The 21,909-nt window shown below is 37.0% G+C and overlaps 3 protein-coding genes and 1 pseudogene across 3 annotated transcripts; 3 read left to right on the forward strand and 1 right to left on the reverse strand.

Annotated features, from left to right (window-relative positions):
- LOC18598269 (kinesin-like protein KIN-5C) lies at positions 1,865 to 9,096 on the forward strand. Its single transcript, XM_018122316.1, has 23 exons — positions 1,865 to 2,106; positions 2,223 to 2,352; positions 2,469 to 2,627; positions 2,740 to 3,089; positions 3,177 to 3,315; positions 3,418 to 3,515; positions 3,598 to 3,754; positions 4,330 to 4,399; positions 4,522 to 4,598; positions 4,881 to 4,934; positions 5,053 to 5,133; positions 5,209 to 5,320; positions 5,407 to 5,493; positions 5,701 to 5,876; positions 6,024 to 6,185; positions 6,281 to 6,388; positions 6,667 to 6,825; positions 6,892 to 6,975; positions 7,051 to 7,256; positions 7,344 to 7,445; positions 7,725 to 7,834; positions 8,234 to 8,385; positions 8,549 to 9,096. The coding sequence occupies exons 1-23, from the start codon at positions 2,048 to 2,050 to the stop codon at positions 8,744 to 8,746; spliced, it is 3,030 nt and encodes a 1,009-aa protein (XP_017977805.1). The 5' UTR covers positions 1,865 to 2,047; the 3' UTR covers positions 8,747 to 9,096.
- On the forward strand, positions 9,427 to 12,941 carry LOC18598270 (pentatricopeptide repeat-containing protein At2g33760). Its single transcript, XM_018122443.1, has 2 exons — positions 9,427 to 11,528; positions 12,541 to 12,941. The coding sequence occupies exon 1, from the start codon at positions 9,620 to 9,622 to the stop codon at positions 11,504 to 11,506; it is 1,887 nt and encodes a 628-aa protein (XP_017977932.1). The 5' UTR covers positions 9,427 to 9,619; the 3' UTR covers positions 11,507 to 11,528; positions 12,541 to 12,941.
- Positions 12,345 to 13,353, forward strand: LOC108662331 (germin-like protein 9-3). The gene has a single exon (XM_018122444.1). It carries the CDS (start codon positions 12,487 to 12,489, stop codon positions 13,129 to 13,131), a length of 645 nt encoding a protein of 214 aa, XP_017977933.1. The 5' UTR covers positions 12,345 to 12,486; the 3' UTR covers positions 13,132 to 13,353.
- On the reverse strand, positions 13,540 to 15,636 carry LOC108662330 (annotated as a pseudogene).

Below are 21,909 nucleotides of genomic sequence, written 5' to 3' on the forward strand. Positions count from 1 at the left end.
GTAGGGTTTGTTTGTGGAGATGTAAATGCTGTAAAGAAAGCTTGTAAATGAATTATTTTTGTACTTGTCTTATTACTAGCGAACTTAGTATTCAGAGTTTGCTGATCACTAATAGGAGTTGGCTCTGATTTTTTTGTCTTACCGAGTCCATTGGTTGGGGTCAAAGCCTTTTTGTACGCCTTCTTTCTTCTTTAATGAATTCCAATGCCCTTTTTTTTTAAAAAAAAAAATTACTTATTGTCTTGAAGATTTTAGTTGATTTGTAATAGCTACAAAAAAATACTTATTATTCTATCGGTCCATAGGATAATAAACCATTTTAATTAGTTTGATAGTTCAAATGTACAATAGCCTAATCTCTAGCTAGCTGTCTTCCGTAAAAGGAAGAAACTCGTCTGTATGGAAAACTTTAATGGCTTGTAGCTAAAATTTATTAAAACAGTCACATGGTCAATCTCTACTTCCAAAAATTCAATTAAAATTCAATCCTTCCAGCCACCGCCGAACATGGCCCATGTTCTATTTAATTCTACGATCAGTGTACACACCACAGTTAAGCAAATATAATGGCCCAAAACCTTGTATGCATATGCATCACGATGATGCAGAAAGATCAAGAATATATAGTTATGTTTGTTTTGGCAATCCATTGATAGCCACACTATCGGTGCATGCACTTATGGCATGACTGCATTCATCGCATCCTTTGATTGCAGGAATTGGAATTTAATTTTTTGCTAACCACATCCAGGTTGATGGCGATCTTACCTTGCTTCTGGTACGGTTGGGACATGGGAGTCATGTACTCATCTGGCTACAATAGTCATTACACAGCTCTATGTACCGTTTAACACGAGGCGGAATTTACAAAAAGAGAGGAAAGACACACACATATCTCATTTTGCACAATGAGCTTTTTATATGTAAAATTAAATTGTCACATGGGATGCTTCCAAAAACAAATACCAAAACGTTCATAGCTATGGATTCAATGTGCATGTATTTTTTTGTTACGAATTCAATGTTTGATGATCCATATGTTCATTTCAAGGACAGAGTCTTACGTACTGGAAATATACTTAACATGACATACAAAAAAAAGAAAAGGAACCAAAAAAAAAAAACAAACACACACACACACAAGAGTGAATTGTACGGAAATATCTGCTCTGATTTATTTATTCTTCACAATTTTCAATACCTAAACAATTACAAGGTCATGGTCATTAACACCCAAATGCTAAGGATCAAAGGATGGGAAGAAAGAAAGCAGATTTCATAAGTTAAAATTGTACTAAGTAATACTTTTTCTTGTAAAATAATAATAATAAACATAAAATCCAAATGCGGCCTAAAGGAAGGACAATATATCACTTACAATCACTTTTACTATTTATGCTCCAATTATTCAATTATATAACAAAAAATTATGTGAAAATTTATCATTTACATGATTCTTAATTGGCGTTCCAACAATAATAATGCAATAAATATAAACGGCAATACCCTCGGGTGAAGAAAGAGGTTCCATACATTGCCACTTGTTAAGATGTGATTTGTCTCACTAGTAAATTTTAAACATGCATCTGACTATCAGTCTCAAAATTTAGCCCACCCAAAAATGCTGGACCAACCCATCAAATTATATTGGGGTAAGTCCAGTCCAGTCTGGAACTATACCAACCCTAAGTTCAAAATCAACTAGGCTTAATTGGGGAGTTTGCGTAATTCATAAGGGCAATCCAGTCCAATCAACATAAAGCAATCTAGACCGTCCGATTAACATCCCAAAAACGTACCCGTTTGATATAACACCCTCTAGCCCGAGCGCCTCCTCTCAAAAATTTCAAATCTTATTCGAAAGCCCGCTCTCTCTTCAGATTTCATTTCACCATAAACCAGACCCTAAAAGGGAAAGAAGAAAAAAGAAGGAAAGAAGCAAAAATTCAAAAAGCGGATCTAACAGTAACAGAACAACAAACAGAGAGAAAGAAAAGAAGAATCAAACATAGGTTCGTGCGATTCTCCTTCCCTTCGACGATTGAAAATGTCGGGGCGCCATGAAAAAGAGAAAGGCGTCAACGTTCAAGTCCTCCTCCGTTGCAGGTTTCGTTTCTAACTCTCCTTGTGGCTCAGGGTTTCCTAGATCCACTGATTTCATAGATTTTTAATTTTTGTTGTTGTTGCTGTTGTTGTTTCGGTGAAAAAATAAAATTTTATAGGCCGTTTAGCGAAGAGGAGTTAAGGAACAATGCGCCGCAAGTGGTGACGTGTAATGAGTACGTAAGAGAAGTCGCCGTTTCTCAGAACATCGCCGGCAAACATATCGATAGAGTTTTCACTTTCGATAAGGTTTTCTGATTTCTTTCTTTTTTTTTTTGTGATTATTACTCTTTAATTAATTCTTATTATCGGATTTGTTTGATACTGTAAATGTTGAATTTGTTAATGATTTTTAATTTAATCAGGTATTTGGGCCTTCAGCTCAACAAAAAGATCTATATGAACAAGCAGTGGTTCCAATTGTGAATGAAGTTTTGGAAGGTTTTAATTGTACTATTTTTGCCTATGGTCAAACTGGTACGGGAAAAACTTACACTATGGAAGGTGAATGCAAAAGGGCAAAGGTATATAGATTTGATTGTCAGTAATTTTCGCTTGCATTCGTTTTTAAATCATCTCCTTTGTGTAACCAACTAATTATAATTTGTTTACTTTTATGCTCAAAAAATGTGACAGACGGGCCCTAATGGCGAATTGCCAGCAGAGGCAGGGGTCATACCAAGAGCTGTTAAACAGATATTTGACACATTGGAGAGTCAGAATGCGGAGTACAGTGTGAAGGTTACGTTTTTGGAACTGTATAATGAAGAGATTACTGATTTGCTTGCACCTGAAGAAATTTCAAAAGTTGCTTTGGAGGAGAAACAGAAGAAGCAGTTGCCGCTTATGGAAGATGGAAAAGGTGGAGTTCTTGTCAGAGGATTAGAGGAAGAAATTGTTACAAGTGCTAGTGAGATATTTACTTTGCTTGAAAGAGGGTCTGCTAAGCGTCGCACTGCTGAAACTCTGTTGAATAAGCAGTCGAGGTAATGGTTCTTTTGTCTGCTCCATATGTTTGAGTAAAGTTAAGGTTTTTCCCTTTCGGTTGATCCGAAAAATGTGGTTTATTTCAGTCGATCGCATTCTCTATTTTCTATTACAATTCATATTAAGGAAGCTACACCAGAAGGTGAAGAACTAATAAAGTGTGGGAAGCTGAATTTGGTTGATTTAGCTGGCTCAGAAAATATATCTCGCTCTGGTGCTAGGGATGTATGTATTTCTTGCATATTTGTTAATCAATTTGAGAGTTGAAACCAGATTTAGCTTTTAATTGAAAATAATTAATTGTTTGTTTGATGTTGATATTTACAGGGTCGTGCAAGAGAAGCTGGTGAAATTAATAAAAGTTTACTTACTTTGGGACGAGTTATAAATGCCCTTGTGGAGCATCTTGGGCATATTCCATACAGGTTTTAGTCGCTTTTTTGAGTTGCTTGATACCTATATTCCTTTCATGTTCAATTCTAATTATTTAGTTTAATTGGAATTTAGGGATAGCAAGCTTACTCGGTTACTTCGTGATTCACTTGGGGGAAGAACAAAGACTTGCATTATAGCCACAGTTTCTCCTGCTGTCCATTGTCTGGAGGAGACTCTAAGTACACTGGATTATGCACACAGGGCAAAGAATATAAAAAATAAGCCTGAGGTTTGATGTACACATGAACAAGTCAATTTCTTTCCTATGTCTCCCTTTTGATTGGATTTCTTTCAGTTTTTCCTTCAACAATATCTAGACGCATGATAAAATATACAGTTAACTTGAAAATGAATGCCTGCCATAGCTTCTACCAACTATGCAGGAAATGCAGTGACTTGCAAGTCTCAAAGTGACTTGTTTGTTTAGAGTGAAATTTTTTAAATGAATCTTTATCTTTCTTGAACCTGATGTATAATTCATGCTGCCCATAGTACTCTGAATTTTCTCTGAGTTTTATGCATTGAATTTGATGTGTTATCTTTACACTTAGTGCTTTTTAATGAAGTACAGTGGGTTAAAGATTCCAGTGAAGGAAAGTAATCATTGTGTATTATATGTTGAATGTCTAGTTTAATATAAATTGAGAGGGTGCAACATTTTTGCTATACCAATATCCACTTGTCATTTCTTGTCCTGCTGTGCAATATGTTGATATCTTAGTACGCTTAATGGCTAGTTATATCATACTGTTATTTGAAAATGAGGAAAGGTTTAACAAGTAACTTATTGATCAATTTATGTAGGTTAACCAAAAAATGATGAAATCAACTCTTATAAAGGACCTCTATGGTGAAATTGAACGGCTAAAGGCAGGTAAGATAATTTTTTATTGGAGGGGTTGTCAAAAAAAATAACAATATTGGCCAATATAATATTCCTTATATAAACTATGTTGATTAATATACATTGCTTTTTTTATGTTTCCATTTGTTCAGAGGTGTATGCTGCTCGTGAGAAAAATGGTGTTTATATTCCAAAGGAGCGATATTACCAGGAGGAGAGTGAAAGGAAGGTGTGGTTTATGGCTCATACTTCCCCCCCGTAGTCGTAGGGTGTATGTTTATGCCTATATAGAATGGTTTTACTCTTTCCTTATGTTTCTTGATGTTCATTTCTTAGATGTGATGATGCTTCGCTACTGTTGGAAACTGCAGCTGTGTTTGTCTATTCTTTTAATATGATTTTTTTCCTTATATAAGTATAACTGAAGTCCATTGATTAAGTACCCAGATTGTTAGGTGATACTGAATTTTTTTTTTATTTATTCTTATGTGTTTGTTTGGAATTTGTTTAGGCAATGGCTGATCAGATTGAACAAATTGGGGTCCTTCTTGAAACCCATCAGAAGGTTAGCTTTTGCTATGGTGTCATTTTTAATTGGTTGGAATCATGAGATGCTTGCTGTCTTTGTTTGATTTATATGGCTTATAAGTTGCTGTCTTTTGTTTGGTTTGTTAATCAAACAGCAACTTGAGGAATTGCAAGATAAATATGTTGCCCAAGTTCAACAGTGCTCTGATTTGAGTGGAAAACTTGAGACGACTGAGGTGAACTTTGTTGAGTTTTTTATCTGATCCTTTTATATTATGGTTTGATGCTAATTACTTTGGTGGAAAATGCAGAAAAACTTGAATGAAACCAGCAAATTGCTTGCCAACTCTGAAGAAGAATTGAAGAAGTGTCACTATGTGTTGAGGGAGAAAGAATTTATCATATCTGAACAGAAAAAAGCAGGTACACATCAACATATACTCACTTGAATTTGAGATTATATTAATATTTATTGTGTGCTGACATTATTTTTGAATGGTCTAAAATAGAAAATGCTCTAGCACATCAAGCTTGTGTTTTAAGGTCTGACTTGGAGAAAGCTCTTAAGGATAATGCTTCATTGTTCCTAAAAATTGGTTTGTGTTCAATTTAGACTCTGTTTTATTGAGGCGTTTTGCTAGTTGCTATTTGCTATTTGTCTTTGATATTCTATTCATTTTTTTAATTTTTTTGCTTTTTTTTCTATTCACTTTTTGCTAAAAAATCAAAAAGAAAAAACTAAAGCATTAACCATATGGAGCCTTAGTTATTGCATACTAACCTTATGATGTTTTACTTTATAGGAAGGGAAGACAAACTGAATGCTGATAATAGAGTAGTGGTTAACAACTTTCAATTAGAACTAGCCCAACAAATTGGTTCTCTTTGCAACCTGGTGGCCTCATCAGTGTCTAGGCAAAGTGAACACCTTCAGAGTGTTGAGAAACTCTGTCATTCTTTTATGACTATACATGATAAGGTATTGAATGGTTTTTAGTATTCAGGGTGGGTTCACCCTTGAACTGAGCTCCTGTGTTACATTTTTGTCATTGTGGTAGTTCTTGTTTTGTGTTGGAGTTCATTTATTAACAACGGCTGAACTTGTGTTCATAAATCTTGCATTTAGGCAATCTTGGATATGAAGAAAAAGGTGACTGCTGCAAGGGCGTTGCATGTTTCCCACATGGAGGCAGTCCAAAATGTTGTGCGATTGCACAAGGCTAGCTCCAATGCTGCCTTAGAGGAAATTTCAACTCTGGCTTTTTCGAATGTACATTCTATTGAAGAGGTAGGTGCTGATATTTTGAATTTGGTTGTGTTTTATTAAAATTATTTGGAGTTTTGCTCATTTTAATTGTCTCTTGTTTATGAACTATGGATCAGTTCCTTTTGTCTGAGGCCAGCAAAGCAGCTTCAATGTTTGATGATCTTCAGGGTACTCTTGCAACTCATCAGGGAGAAATGGCTCTTTTTGCAAGGGAACTAAGACAGGTTTGTGCTCCAATTTTCAATTTGATCATAGTACCCTCGCCTCTCTCTTTCTCTCTTTTAAATTTTTCTTTTTCTTTTTTTCCCTTTTAGAGCATAGCATTGAACGACATGCATTTATTCTGCAATGAAATTTTTTCCCCCAAATTATGTTTACTTGTACTATTAATATTTGGATAATTTCCTGTAGATAGGTTACATTGGTAGATTTCTTCTTTTACTTTATATTAATTTCCATTTCATTGATTTACTTAATATTTCTGTCCCCTTTTGATTAACAGAGATTCCATGTTAGTATCGAGCAAACAAAGGACATTTCTGATTACACTAATGGAATTCTTGATAAGCTTTCGGAAGAGGCTCTGAGGGTTCAGAATCATGCAGTCCAAGCTGATGAACTTCAAATGAAGAGCATTGTTAGCTTTCAGAAGGCTTATGAGGTATAATACACATATTCCTGCCCAAAGATGTTGAAATTTCTTACTCATCAAGCATGCATCATGCAGGAGCAATCAAAATCTGATGCAGAGAAGCTTATTGCTGATATGACAAATCTTGTGTATAGCCATGTTCGTCGGCAGAAAGAGCTGGTTTGTCCATTCTCTATTTGTTATCCTTGTTTCCCTTACTCTTTGTTGAAGACTAATTGATGCTTTCTCTTGCAGGTGGATGAAAGGCTTGTAAATATTAGAGAAAGTGTTGTTGCAAGCAAAACATTCTTGGATGGACATGTTTCCTCCATGGAGTGTATTACAACAGATGCAAAACGCAAATGGCAAGAATTTGCTATGCAAGCAGAGAATGAGGCTAAAGACAGTGCTGATTACTCAGCTGCCAAACATTGTCGTATGGAGGCACTCCTACAGCAATGGTAAATTTTGCTGTGTTAGTATTCTGGATCCATTTCTCCTGTTTTGCCTTTTTGACCTGTCCTTTTTCTCTTTATCTTTTACTTCAGTGTGTCTACTGCTGAATCTGCGTTCAAGCATTGCAAACATACTCAGGAATCGGTGAATGAGATGGGTAGTAAACATGTTTCAGATATAACATCACTCATCAGGTTGGTGGTAAACATCTTTTGTGGAATTCTGCTTTTTTGCCATTGTAAATAGATTCCGTTGTAAATTTTTTCTCTAATGTTAACAATAAATTCTACCTAGAGCTAATGCTGAAATTTTTTTCTTTTTTATTACTATTATGTTGGAAGACCAGTGCACTAATAGTTAATATTGCATTTCCACTTCCAGAGGCTATTACCAAGACAATCATATGTTGGATTTGTCTGTTTCTGTAGTATTTTGTGGGTTTCCTGAAGTAAACTTCAAAATGTTTCTTGTAGGAACGCTTCTGATACCAATGAGCAGCATGATGCTGAGGTTGATAGTACAAGGGTTGCAGCTGAGCAAGATGGTCTGAAGAATATTGAGGATACCATTCACTACATTGATAGTAAGTTATTCTTCCTTTCCTTTCCTTCTAGAGTGAGTTAATGTTTGGTGCTAACTGTTGGTCCAAATATTTAAAATTAGTTTTAAAGCACAACTCCTTGAAAGGGGCACAGTGATCATTTAATTGATTCTATGGTATGGAGGAAGTTCTAGCATGTAAATATAGAATGTTCAATGGAGAAAAGGTGGAGATATTTATAAGTTGCAATGAGTCTCCATGTCCCATGAAAAGAAAAAAAGGGACAAAAAATAGAAAATAACTCAGTTGCTCATATTCATGAAGATGCCAGACAATAGAATGGTTAATCATCTCTTTAAATGCGCATAAACATCTACCGTTGCTTGCAAAAGTTAGCTCTGGAATCCTATCATGAGTATATTTTCATGGAATTGTGAACAGGTGTGTCAGAGCAGGAACAAGGAATTACGTCTGGAATCTTGGACACTGTTAAAGCTCATGGTAAAAGCCTGGAGACATTCCAGGATGATCATTCAAGTCAAGCTACATCCATCAGGCAGAGAGCAGAAGAAACATTCCAGCAGAGATACTTGGTATGTTATGCTGCTTTTGACTTGTTCCGAGAGTGAGACTCTATTAACTAAAACATAGGATGGCTTGTCATAAATATTAAGTGAGGAAATTTGCATTTCATTATACGGGGTCTGGAGAATTTACTCGATTCGACCTTGTGCGTTGTCGTAAATAATGTTACAGGATTACGAGGCAAGTGGGACGACTCCAACAAGAAGCGAACAAGACGTTCTGAGCAAGGGGAGTATAGAATCACTACGAGCCATGCCAATGGAAGCTCTGGTTGAGGAATTTCGTGAAAACAATTCATACGAATCATTTGAGCCAAAGGAATTAAAGGCGTCACTAATACCACGGTCACCCCTTTCTCAAATCAACTAATACTGGTGGCCTTGCTCCCTTCATATGTTCTTGTGCAAATTATATTTGTATCTGTATCATTAGTGTAAACTGTTATTATCCTCTTTGGGAGATTGTAAGGATGCAGCGGCTGGCGGTGGAAGGCGTATTGCATGTCTCAGGATGGATTTAGTAGGAATAATCCTTTCTCAGGATTTATAATCTTTAGCTTGGATGGAGGAGTGTAAATTGAGCCAAAACCCCTCAGTTTAGGGTTTAAGTTTTATTCATAATTCTTGGGACATTGCTTTTTCTTGAGCAGCTTTGTAATGTATGCCCTTTTTTGTCTACTCGAAAGTGAAATTTCAACTTCTTTGAACCATATGTTAGCACGGCCTCACGGGCTTAAATCTTCTCTGCTCCTCTTTATATTTTTGTCAAATATTTCAGCATTCCCCCATTCAAATCAATTCAAGCCGCTTGCTATCTTTACCTCATAATTCAATTACCATATCATTGCAAGGCAGTCAGCAGTTTAACTGTTATTGACCTTAAACGAGATGGGACATAATATTTTCAAGTGAAATTTTTACCTGTGCCTTCCCTAGATTTTTTTTTTCATAAAATAAAGTTAAGTGTTCAAGGTTTTTAATTTTGATAAAATAATATTAAAATACTAGGACGTTGTTACTCACTTGTCTAAATTATCGAGTAGACTACATTGGAAAAATAATTTGTCAAAAAGTTGCTGGGAATCAGTAGTATGGAGAAAGTTATAAGTTGAAAGGAAGCTGCCTTAACAGTTGTTGCATGCTTGATGTTTCCTCGTACAATATTTGCTCCAACAGAAATACCGTTTAGGAGCCGTTAGGGAGTTAGCTTCTAAAGTACTCCTGCTTCCCTCGCGCCAATCCCATGTTAAGGCTCACGAAGATCCAGTCCTTGCTTATCTCGAACCAAGAAAGATTTCGCCTTCTATCTATTTCTACACTTGCAGCGATTGCAGATGCTCAAGAAACATCCCCTAAACTCCAAACCCATATGCAAAAACCACTAGAATCTCATTCTTCACTCCGTGTAGACCCGAAATTTTTTATCTCTGCTTTGTTAAACTGCAAAAACATCTTTGAAATAAAACACGTTCATGCCCAAGTAGTTGCCAATGGATTATTAAATAACCTATTTGTTACAAACAAACTCCTTTACATATATCTTCAGTACGGGGCTTTAGGTGAAGCTTATGCTTTTTTTGATGGAATGAGAGAAAGGGACCCAGTTTCTTGGAGTGTCATGGTTGGTGGGTTTGCTAAAGCTGGTGACTTTGTTAATTGTTTTAGGACTTTTAGGGAGCTCATTAGGTGTGGTGTTCAGCCTGATAATTATACTTTGCCTTTTGTTTTGAGGGTTTGTAGGGACGGGATGGACTTGTTAATGGGTAGTTTAGTTCATGGTGTTGTTCTGAAATCTGGGTTGTGTTTGGATCACTTTGTTTCTTCTGCTCTTGTTGACATGTATGCAAAATGCAGGGTCATGGAGGATGCTCGTAGGTTGTTTGATAATATGCCAAACAAGGACCTTGTAATCTGGACTGTTATGATAGGGGGGTATGCTGAGTGTGGGAATGCTAAGGAATCGTTGGTTTTGTTTGAATGGATGAGAGAGGAAGGTGTTGTTCCGGATAAGATTAATATTGTGACTGTAGTTAATGCTTGCGCGAAGTTGGGTGCTATGCATAAGGCTAGACTTATTCATGATTATGTTTGCAGAATGAGTTTTAGTTTGGATGTGGTATTGGGTACTGCAATGATTGATATGTATGCCAAGTGTGGGAGTGTTGATTGCGGGAGGGAAATCTTTGATAGGATGCAAGAGAAGAATGTAATTTCATGGAGTGCGATGATTGCTGCTTATGGATACCATGGGCAAGGCAGGAAAGCACTTGATTTATTTCCTATGATGTTGAGTAGTGGGATAATGCCAAATAGGATAACTTTTGTTTCTCTGTTTTATGCTTGTAGTCATGCTGGCTTGGTTGACGAGGGTCTTCAGCTTTTTAACATGATGTGGGACGAATATGCTGTGAGACCAGATGTGAAGCATTATACTTGCATGGTTGATCTCTTGGGCCGTGCCGGGAGACTTGATGAGGCCTTGAACTTAATTGAGAACATGACAGTTGAGAAGGATGAAGGGCTATGGGGTGCTATGCTTGCAGCATGTAGAATCCATAAACACGTAGAGTTGGCAGAAAGGGCTGCAAAGTCTCTTCTTGAACTACAGCCTCAGAATCCAGGGCACTATGTGTTACTCTCCAACATTTATGCAAATGCTGGTAGGTGGGAAGATATGGCAAAAATCAGAAACCTAATGACCAAAAGGAGTCTGAAAAAGATTCCTGGTTGGACCTGGATTGAGGTGGATAACAAGATTTATCAATTTAGTGTGGGGGACAAGTCTCATCCTCTGTCTAAGGAGATTTATGGATTGCTGAAGAGTATGAGTGAGAAATTGGAGTTAGCTGGTTACATACCAGATACAAATTTTGTGTTACATGATGTTGATGAGGAAGTTAAAGTTGGAATCTTGTATACGCATAGTGAAAAATTGGCTATTGCATTTGGTCTTATTGCCACCCCTAAGGGAACTCCTATCAGGATTACAAAGAATCTTAGAGTTTGTGGTGACTGCCACACATTTATTAAGTTTGTGTCAGCTATTACAAAGAGGTTGATTATCGTACGAGATGCAAATCGATTTCACCACTTCAACGAGGGGGCTTGTTCATGTGGGGACTACTGGTAATTGGCTTACTTGGTATTGGCAGGTTAGTTTTCCCCTTTTCTATGTATTACTAAAGCATCAGATGATATTTTTTTGGATTCTTTATTCTTAAATGTATAACATGCATAGTTTTCCCCCGTTCCATGTATTACTAAAGCATCGTATGATATTTTTTTGGATTCTTTAATCTTTAAATGTATACATGCATCTGGTTTTGAATACGGAACTTTTGCAGTCTCGAGGCCATTTGGCTTGTAGTTTATAATGATGACTTGATTCACTGGACAAGGACAAATAATTCTGGTAAATTCCACTTGGATTATACCCTGTTTTGCATTTAAATCTTTTTAAAAAGAAAAATTTCCCTAGAAATATAAGCTACAATTTTCTTCAACTTATGTTTTTCAATGATGGTTCCATTCCTTTCTATCTGTTTGATCAGACAAACAGTGACGAAATATCTTAGGCTATACTTAATGTTATTTTCCTCCTAACTAATTAGGAGTACTACATAATTTAAAATAGTTGACTTGACTATATCATTTTTTTCCCAACATTCTTTTCATTTACGACATTTGTAAATCAAAAGTTCGGCATCCATGTCTTATTTGATTGTCTTAATAGACAGCAGCATATTCTTTAATGGGTGTTTAACAGACATCCCTATGTATATTAATTAACGGTGTCCTGATGTATATGGAATGCCTTAAACTTGGACAAATTAACATGTAACATTTGATCATTTGGTGATAAGTCCAAGAAATAACATGAAAGACAAAAATGCATTGATATTTCTTTTATAGTTGCCGGCCAATTGCAAATGGTGGAGAATTCTTGTCAAATTGCTACCAAGGTTCTGGTTCTCCTCTAATATACATTCTTGCATGCACAACATGAGTATACATACACAATCCTCAATCAGCTTTGCTTTTACCTTCATCCATGTAATTATGATATCATCTAAAATTGTATAGTTATGCTGCATAACCTCAACCTTCACCATGGGAATTGTATCACGCATTCATACCCTCATTTTGGTACTAATGATTTCCCAGGTGATGTATTCTACTGAGACAGACCTTACGGTTGACTCTGTTTTGCCACCAAATTTCACCACTGCTGGTGCAAACTTCTTCACTTATACTGCCTTACGTGTCCTGATCGGGGCTGATCTACCTACAGCTTTTGAGATTCTGAAAGTTAGCGAGGCTGAATTTCCTGCCTTAAATGGTCAGGGCATTTCTTATGCTATGCTGCAGTTCCCTTCAGTCTCCTTAAATCCTGTTCACAGCCATCCTCATGCTGCTGAGCTTCTTTTTCTTTTCATAGGCTCTCTAGAAGTGGGCTTTGTTGATGAGAAAAATGTGTTACATATTCAGACACTTCAAGCGGGAGATCTGTTTATCTTCCCTAAGGGGGTTGTTCACTATCAATATAACTATGGGCAGGACCCTGCTTTTGCGATTTCTGCCTTCGGTAGTGCAAATGCTGGAACCATAAGTCTTCCCAGGTCTGTTTTTTCAACTAACATCAGGGATGATATCATTGCCAAGTCTTTTAAGATTGATGTATCAACTGTTCAGAAGATGAAGGCCTCTATTACACCCAAGGGCAAAGGCACAGTGAAAGAACCTTTTCTTAGGTAGATTTTCGTTGTTAAATGGATTGGACTTGATGTGCTTGCAAGTGGTGTCTATGTATTCAGGGAGATTAGTTTCATCGGTGTGCTTAAAATGCTGGCTCAGGTGTATTATGGGCAACCGCAAAAAATGCTTTCTCGGTGATGTTGTTCAACTAAAACAAGCTATTAATCAAGTAAGAGCAAGGGGAGAATATAATTCTACTCCTGCTCGTGGATCCATTACTTTTCCCTTGGTGCAAAATCAAATTTGTTTCATTCTCTTGTACATGGAGCGCATTACTACAGATTTGCAAGCTTGTTTTCCCCTGATTTTTCCCATGTAAGTTGTCGGCTACTCTTAATGAAGTTTTTAAAACCATGAATTCTCACATTGTGATGAACTGCTTGACATGAATATCATGGTTCCAAGTTTTCAAGTCATCAGGTGTTTGTATTTTGAGTTAGTTACTTATTTGTTACTTGAACTGCCCTCAAAATGTACAAATTGGCACATGTATGATTTGCACCTCAACTTTTAAATTATAAATTATGTTAATCTAAATTCTGACATTGTTAAGGTTATATATAAATGCTACAAATTCTAAGGTCAAGCCTGTTTGAATGAAATAGGAGTTTCCCCAGTCCCCTTCAATTGTTCATCTGTTTAGGTCTCTTCATGCTCCAGGCATCGACATTTTGTAAAGTGATAGTTTCAGTTCCATTGTTGAATGCAAACACATGAGCCTGACCAAAACCTGCTAGTGTTGGACATGCACTTGATGAGATGCATGTTTCCTTCCAGCTGCAAAGCTCTCTCCCACAGAGTGATCATCTGCCCAAAAAAAAAAAAAACAAAACAGAACATACAAACAAACGTATAATAGTGTGATAAGCAAATAGATAAGAAGAGATGAAGAGGGCGAGATCTAGAAGTAGAGAGTTAAGCCATATATAGCATACCAAATTCCTGAGAGAAAACTTCTTATTAGATAAATCTACATCTACAAAGCCATCAAATGTTGGCTTATAAACTCTCTTCGTCAAAGCGGAGCTGCCACAAGGAAATCAAATTAAAATGAGGCTAGAAATATTTATAATGCAGGAATGAAACTCAAATTGTGGTCTTTGTAGGGAAAGGCAGACAGACCGTGATGCATCAGAGCACATGAGAACAACATGTTTGTTTTGAGCTTTGAATATCCTGAAGAAAACTGGGGTAAATTCTTCAAGCTTTTCTGAAGCCAATGCCAAAAGTCCAAATGGACCAATTACACCACCAACTTTTGATTTCTTGTTGTAACAAAGGTCTTGGGGATCTTTCCAACTAGGATCGAGTGGCTCAGCTTTGTCCAAGTTAGGTAATCAGCCTGTGAAGATCATCAACTAGGGAGAAGAGAGTTAATTTGTAAGAGGGTCTCTAGCCAATACAAATTATGAAGCAAACCTGGGAGCCACTTATTCCTTTGATTTCAATATGTTCTCCCGGTTTAAACTGTGTATTCCTTATTTGGACTCTTTTTCCCCTTAGAGTCTCTATCTCTTCAACAGGCCATTGCACCAAATGCTTTCCACTGGGATCAAGCTAGACTGTCCTTGGAATTAACTGAGATAATGCCATTAAAATCCATCATTCTAATTTCTAACTACAGCTATCCCTTAGAGATTGGCAAAAGACTTTGATTGAATATAAGGTACATGAATAGCAGCCCATCCTCTTTTAACATCATCCATCTAGGAATACCAGCCCAACCCTACAGAGTCCTCCTGCTTTTTGCAGGATCAAAGAATGTCTTTGAAGCATGGATATTCCCATAATCAGATCTAAGCCCAGCCCAACCATCAACTTGGTCCTTGTCAGGAACGTACTTTTCCTGATTTGGGTAATCAGTCCCAAGTGTGTAGTGCTCATATCTTGTGGGATGGAAGCTCACCTTCAAAACATGCTTCACATCTTTTCCTTGTACAGATGTGTCCAAGCCCTTTTTACCAGGCTTTGAAACAGGATAAAAATCTGGACAGTTCCAGTATTAGGTGCAGAATGTAAAGGGAGTTGGGCCTTGGTCCACTTCTTGAAATCCTTGCTCTTGAGCAAGTAGGCTATCCCTGTACGATCACTTTTACTTCCTACCAGGAGATTCCAGTACCCATTTGCCTGCCAAGCTGTGGTAGGGTCACGAAAGTCTCTGGCATTCATGCCTTTATCAGCAACCATGATCGGGTTTCCACTAGGCTTGTTCCATTTACGTAGATAAGGATCTGATGCATTCTCTGGGACAGCATAGTTTTGTACCTCGTTATTTCTGAGGTCAATTCCTGCGTAAAAAAGTACAGGTTTATAGCCTGGAAGAATGGTGGCTAACCCTGACCAACAGCCCTTAATATCGAAGGGCGCTGTAGGAGTGATGGCTAATTCAAGTGATTGCCAAATCAGCAAATCTTTGGACACTGAATGGGCCCAAACAATGTTGCCCCACACTGCTGCTTTGGGATTGTATTGGTAGAACAAATGGCACAATCCTTTGTAATACATGGGCCTTGTTTGATAAAACATATCGTGAGAGTAATTGCATGGAAAGCGTAAATAAAAGAAACTAAGAAAGTACATGAATTGGACAAACGATAGGCGACGAGTATCCTTACCATTATGACCTGTCGTAGATTTTTTTTTTGATGGTTTGTTTAAACGTCCCCAAGGGGAAAACCAATACAAAGAAAGAAACGAGAAGTTAGTGACAATGTTCACTTTGTAACTAATGTCCATAAAAGTAAACACTCCATAGTTAACGGCAGCGCTTACAAAGTTGCATAAAATAGACTATTCTTTCTTTTTTGAGTTAGGGAATTCCTTTTGAGGGTTAGAGACAGGCGCAAGGGGAAGGTCCCAGACTCAAACCAAAGCCTGCCTGACTCCAAGTCACAAGTAAATTGATGATTAGATGTTTGGGGTCGTGGGTAAAGATTATGCTTAAAAATTATCATTGGATATCCATATATACAAGGACAGTCACACGGCATATATATAATTATATATATATATATATTGCCATGGATCGACTCCCCCAATCAATGATCCCCATTTGTTGATTGTATACATCAGCCATGGCTTCATAAGAGAAATTAACTAATGTCACGCCCTGCAACTTTCCAAATTAAAATAATGAAATTTTGACAACACAGTAGGCTTTAGCTTGCCAAACCCAAAAGCTAGAAAAATTTGCTCTTTCCTTGTCAGGGTGTTGGTTAAGTTCCATGCAAATGCCCCCATCCCCATCATGTTAACTTTTTTGCTGCTAATTATAAAAAAGAAGACTGTAGTGGGGGCAAAGGGAAAAGAGCCAAAGTTCCTTGTTTCCTCCAAATGGACGTCTTTTTCTGAACCAGGATTCACTTATTTATAACAAATAGGTAAGATATTCTTCAAACCATTATTTGGGTGACAGTTTCACTTTGTAATGGCATGCGCGATTCCACCACCAAGAAACAAAAGCAAATGTTGGCAGTGGCTAAATTAGTTATTGGAAGATGTCCACCAAGCAAAGAGATTGCACCATGAGCTTATATATAAAAATAATAGTAAGTTACACTGAGTTTTGTACATGCACTACGTGTTTGCAGCCAATTGCGGAAAAGTCCATTTCCCTGACCCTTTTATACTATATCTTTCTTGGCTGTACAAATTAAAGGCCATGTATATATTAAAGAGTATCTAAAATCCGAATATAACGGTATAATAACAATAATAATAAGATTTTTACATTATCTCAAGATAAAATAATAAGCGTTGTCATGTGGATTACCTCTTAATAAGTATAAATTTACATCTGTTAATTTGTTAAATGGTAATTACTTAATTTTTTTTATCAATTTTTGAAATAGATAAAATTGAAAAGGTTGCATTTAAATTTCTTTTAAAAAATAAATAGATTGAATCTCGAAATGGAAAATTTGATAAAAGTTAGAGCATTAAGCCATTGAATCTTGGAGAACATACCATTGATCCAATGCTTAAGAGGCTGAAAGTGGTAGCCTGTTCGGTGGAGTTGCCTAACGCTAACTGCACTCAGAGACTGAAAGTCTGGGTAAACCCTGTGAGAGGCTTCGACACCATTGTTAAAATTGATTATTGCAACAAGCTGGTAGCATACGAGTAAACAAAGAGAGGGAAACTTTGAAATAGTGTTCATGGAAGAGCAAAAGAGGATCATAAGTACAAGTTTGATTCAAAGAGAGAAGAAACAAAATTAAGGAGATGGGCTGGTGATGTGTAGCTAGCGAGAGAGAAGCTCAAGGTGCTGATAAATTCCAGGAAAATTACACGGAATTAATAATGGACAACAATAAACTGATTAAATTTAGAAAAGTGGGAAAGGATAGCTTGGAGATAAACAGGTGCATGGATTTATTGGTCATTCACATCAACTATATATATATATATATATATATATATCTCATTCTGATCATATATTACTCCCCACAAATTCAGAGCTTCACTTAAGTTTCATGGCTAGCGGGCCTACGTCGCTTATCCTAACGTGAACATTAATCTCAATGTTAATTTGCTTCATTTTTTTGTTACCCACATCCCTTGATATATATTGACTATTCATGCGGATATATAGGAAGAACTGAATAAATGTTTTTGAACAAAAATAACCTTGAAAATTTGTTCAATTACTTGCATATAAATGCTAATTCTAAACCCAAAATTCTTCTTTTTTTCCTTTTACTTTCTCTCTCTTCCTCGCTCCTTCTCTCTCTAAGCCTTCTCGTAACTACCAAAACCCCTTTTTCTCTCGTCCTTTCACCCGTCTTTCACTTGATCACTTATTTTTTTGTTAAATTCCAATTTTCTTTTTTATCCACTTTGATGGTTTTTTATAGAAATATTCATTGTCGTTCTCGATATTTTTTTTAGATCAAATTATATAGTTAGTCTCTATACTCTATCAAAGTGGTGGATTTAGTTCCTATACTATAGTGTGTAAAAATTAAGTTCTATACTTTTCAAAGTTGATAATATTAGTCTAATGTGTTAAAAATTTTTTGTTATTTATATTGATATGATGTTTGACTATATTGATGTGACATTTTCTTGTTGATGTGACATTGAATCTAATAACATGACAATAATGAAGTGACATTTCATGAATGATACAATAATAGTACCGATATGGCATGATCAAACACTGATATGATATTTATAAGTACACACATGAATTATCCAATGTGAGTCAATGATTTTAAACGAGATTGAAAAAAAAATATTAAAAATACGAATAGATTTATGGGATTTAGGAAAAAAGCATTGTGAGATAGAGAAAATTAAATTTTTGTGCTCTATAATTTAAACAGTGAAACAAATGTTGTGAAATAGATAAAAAAATATCACATCATCATTAAAAAATCTTCATATTCAATGTCATATCAGTTGAAAAATGTTACATCAACATAAATAATAGAAAATTTTTAATACTATTAATGATTGGATTAACATTATCAATTTTAATACTATTAATATTGTAAAAGAGTAAGAAGACAAAAAAAAAAAATGGCAGAGAGCTCTTTCCAAAAAATCTCTAAACCTGCACTGCTCGACGACCGTTCGCGAAAGAAAGTTCGACTCCGCAATTCCTCAGGGGATGGGTTCAGACAAGACGATTCATTGGTTGTCCACAACAACCCATCGTTCAAGGCTGCAGTATTGGGTTTAGATGGAGAAGGAATATTTTCTGGAGGGGATGAAGACTGTTGAGGGTTCGAAGGATGAATCAGAGTTTGAGATGGAGTCCGATGTCTAATGAGGAGGACTTTGAATATGAATCAATCAAAGGTTTCCCTTCAATCATAGTGTCTGATAAAAGGCAAGAAACGTTAGCAAGAAGGTGGCAAAACTCTGTTATTGTGTAGATGCTCAGTCGCACAATTTCTTACTAGATTTTGTGTGATAAAGTGGTTTCTTTGTGGAGACCAAAAGGTAAATATGATATTGTAGACTTAGCTGATAATGGATTCATTGTTTGTTTTGTAGATCGAGAGTTTGCGAGTTTTATTGGATGGTCCTTGGGTAATCATGGGATCCTACTTAACTGTACACCCCTCGACTCTGAATTTCTCAACAGATATGCAAGATCTCACTACGGTAGCAGCTTGGGTTATGTTTCCTGGTATTCTTCTCCACATGTACCATAAATTTATTCTAAGAAGAATCACCTCGTTAATTGGCAGACTTTTGAAGATTGGTTATAATACAGGAGCAGAGAATAAAGGCAAATTTGCTAGAGTCACTGTTGAACTTGATCTTTCTAAACCTTTGGTGCCAAAACTTTTCTTGAACAGCAAAGAATAGAAAATTGTTTATGAAGGACTGCCTAGGGTGTGCTTTACATGTGGGGTATTTGGGCACATCAAAGAGGTTTGCTCGAATCATAGAAAACCTTTCACCCACTGAGGCACCTATTAATCCACAAGACCCGAAGGAAAGTCCAAGTGAATCCCCTTATGGCCCCTAGATGCTTGTATCTCATAAAAAGCCAAGGGGAATGGATTAAAAACCTACGTCTGCAACCAACCAAAAATCGCAAGATTAAGGGGTTCGGGATCAAGATTTACAGTGCTGGATATGGTGGATAGTGGGACATCTAATGTAGATATCTCTGGTGCACAGCAAACTATTCTTACTAATAAGGTACAGCCTAATCCCATGACTAACCCCCATGATAGGAAAGTGGAGTGGTCTCAGAAGTCGCTGTTGACAATAGTGGCTAATGGATTAACTTCTATTGGAATCGTTCCAATAACATCTTTGACAGATACTGCCTCAGCTTTACAAGTTTCTAAGGAGGTCGAGTTAGCTCCCAAGGTTGATTCGGGGCTTAATGATTTTATGAATGGTGATGAACTAGTGGAACAAGATGATTAGGTAAGAATGGCGGATGAAGGTGCAGGGAGGGCTTACGACATGGTGCAGGAAAGCAATAAATTGTTTGACTATCGGTTACCTAGATCCCTTATCACAGCATGGACCAAGTAATTTGCAAGTGGAAGTTTGTGTGCCTACTATTACCATTCTAGATCAAACTAAACATTCTGTAGTTATACCCAAGGATAAAGCTGGAGATAGCAGTGCAATAGTACACGTCATGGATAATCGAAGTACAAGGTTAACCAAAGTAGAGTCTAGTGGAGGAGTTATCTTGTTGAAAGGAGAAGAGAAACAATCAAGTAAGATTGGGAATATCCGCTTACAACGATTTTCTTTGAAGAAAAAAGCTAGAGCTAAACACAATGGTTCTCAAAGCTTCTCATCCTCTCTTTCCTTACTGAAAGAGAAATTGTTCAACCGAGTATTAATTTGAAGGTGGGGAAGGTTGGTGTTGGCCATGGTACATTAGTTGATGATGAATGTCAAATAAGTTTGGTGAAGGAGGTTAATATGGAGGTTCTTGCTATCTTATTTTCTTATGAATATGAAAATATTTGTTTGGAACTGTCAAGGGGCTGGTGATAGTGTAAACACTAAAATTATAACAAAATGAGAAACAAAAAATTAAAATTAAATGAAAAAAAAGAAAAAGGGGAAAGGGTACGATTGGCAGGGTGCGTTCACGAAAAATTCGCGTCTGGCAGGGTAGTGGAGTGTGCCCTCTCCAGAGCCCAAGAACCGGCTATAAAGGGGAGGGGGCACTATAGCGAAGGAGGGGAGGAAAACGAAAAACCAACAACCTGCAAGCCAAAAAACAAGCAATTAGAGACCCAAAAATCCTACTCTAGCAGCCACAACAACCCACAGATTCTCAATAAAAAAGATACAAAAAAAAAAATACAATGAGAAATGAGAGTTGATAGATCGTTTTAAAGGAAGAGCCGGATTTGGGGTTTTAGTATCGTCGGCTGTGGGCGTCAGATTTGAGGTTTGGGTTACCGTCAGTTAGAGGGAGAGAGAGAAGCCAGCGCCGAATTTGGGGCTTGGGTTGTCGCCAGTTAGAGGGAGAAAGAGAAGCCAGCGTCGAATTTGGGGCTTGGGTTGCCACTGGTTAGAGGGAGAAAGAGAAGCCAGCTCCGGATTTGGGGCTTGGGTTACCGTCGGTTAAAGGGAGAGAGAAAAGCCAGCTCCGGATTTGGGGCTTGGGTTACCATCGGTTAGAGGGAGAAAGAGAAGCCAGCACTGGATTTGGGGCTTGGGTTATCGTCGGTTAGAGGGAGAGAGAGAAGCCAGCGACGGATTTGGGGCTTGGGTTGTCGCCGGTTAGAAGTCGAATTTTGGGCTTGGGCTACAGCTGGTTCGGTAGAGAGAAGGGAGAGAGTCCGGCCGGCTAGAGAGAGAAGGAGTGGGAGAAAATGAAGAAAAATGAAGAAAAAAGGATTTTATAGTTAGGGTACAAGGGCTCAAAACTGTGTCATTTTGCAATTAATCAAGAAGCCCTTCCAAAGCTTTGAAATGGCGTCGTTTTGGCACCTGGAGGTTGTTGGGCAGGGAACCAAACGGTGGGCTTTGGAGAGGACCACAGGTCAGATCCAGCGGTACTTTGGGCTAGCCAAGCCTGATCAGGTAAAGGGCCTTATTTTTTGTATTGGATATGTGATAAACTGGTTGTTTTGGGGGCAAGCCCATATTTTTTTTTATTATTATTATTTTATTTTATTGGATTAAGCTTTGTACTTAGTAAAATTAAATGGTTGGAGTATGATATTTAAAATCCTTTCAATAATATTTTAGAGGATTTCAGAGGATTTAAATTGATAGAAAAATGTGAAATAATAATTTTAATAGTAGAAGGTAGTAAAAAAGATTTAATTAGTTTTT

The sequence above is a fragment of the Theobroma cacao genome, chromosome 5 (assembly GCF_000208745.1).
Source record: "Theobroma cacao cultivar B97-61/B2 chromosome 5, Criollo_cocoa_genome_V2, whole genome shotgun sequence".
Taxonomy (NCBI): Eukaryota; Viridiplantae; Streptophyta; class Magnoliopsida; order Malvales; family Malvaceae; genus Theobroma; species Theobroma cacao.

Bases quoted from the DNA above. Each gene is read 5' to 3' on its own strand.
- LOC18598269 (XM_018122316.1), top strand. From the start codon at position 2,048: ATGTCGGGGCGCCATGAAAAAGAGAAAGGCGTCAACGTTCAAGTCCTC. The intron at 3,755-4,329 runs GTTTGATGTACA...CAATTTATGTAG, and splicing joins ATATAAAAAATAAGCCTGAG to GTTAACCAAAAAATGATGAA. The intron at 5,494-5,700 runs GTTTGTGTTCAA...TTTACTTTATAG, and splicing joins TTCATTGTTCCTAAAAATTG to GAAGGGAAGACAAACTGAAT.
- LOC108662331 (XM_018122444.1), top strand. From the start codon at position 12,487: ATGGGAATTGTATCACGCATTCATACCCTCATTTTGGTACTAATGATT.
- LOC18598270 (XM_018122443.1), top strand. From the start codon at position 9,620: ATGTTAAGGCTCACGAAGATCCAGTCCTTGCTTATCTCGAACCAAGAA.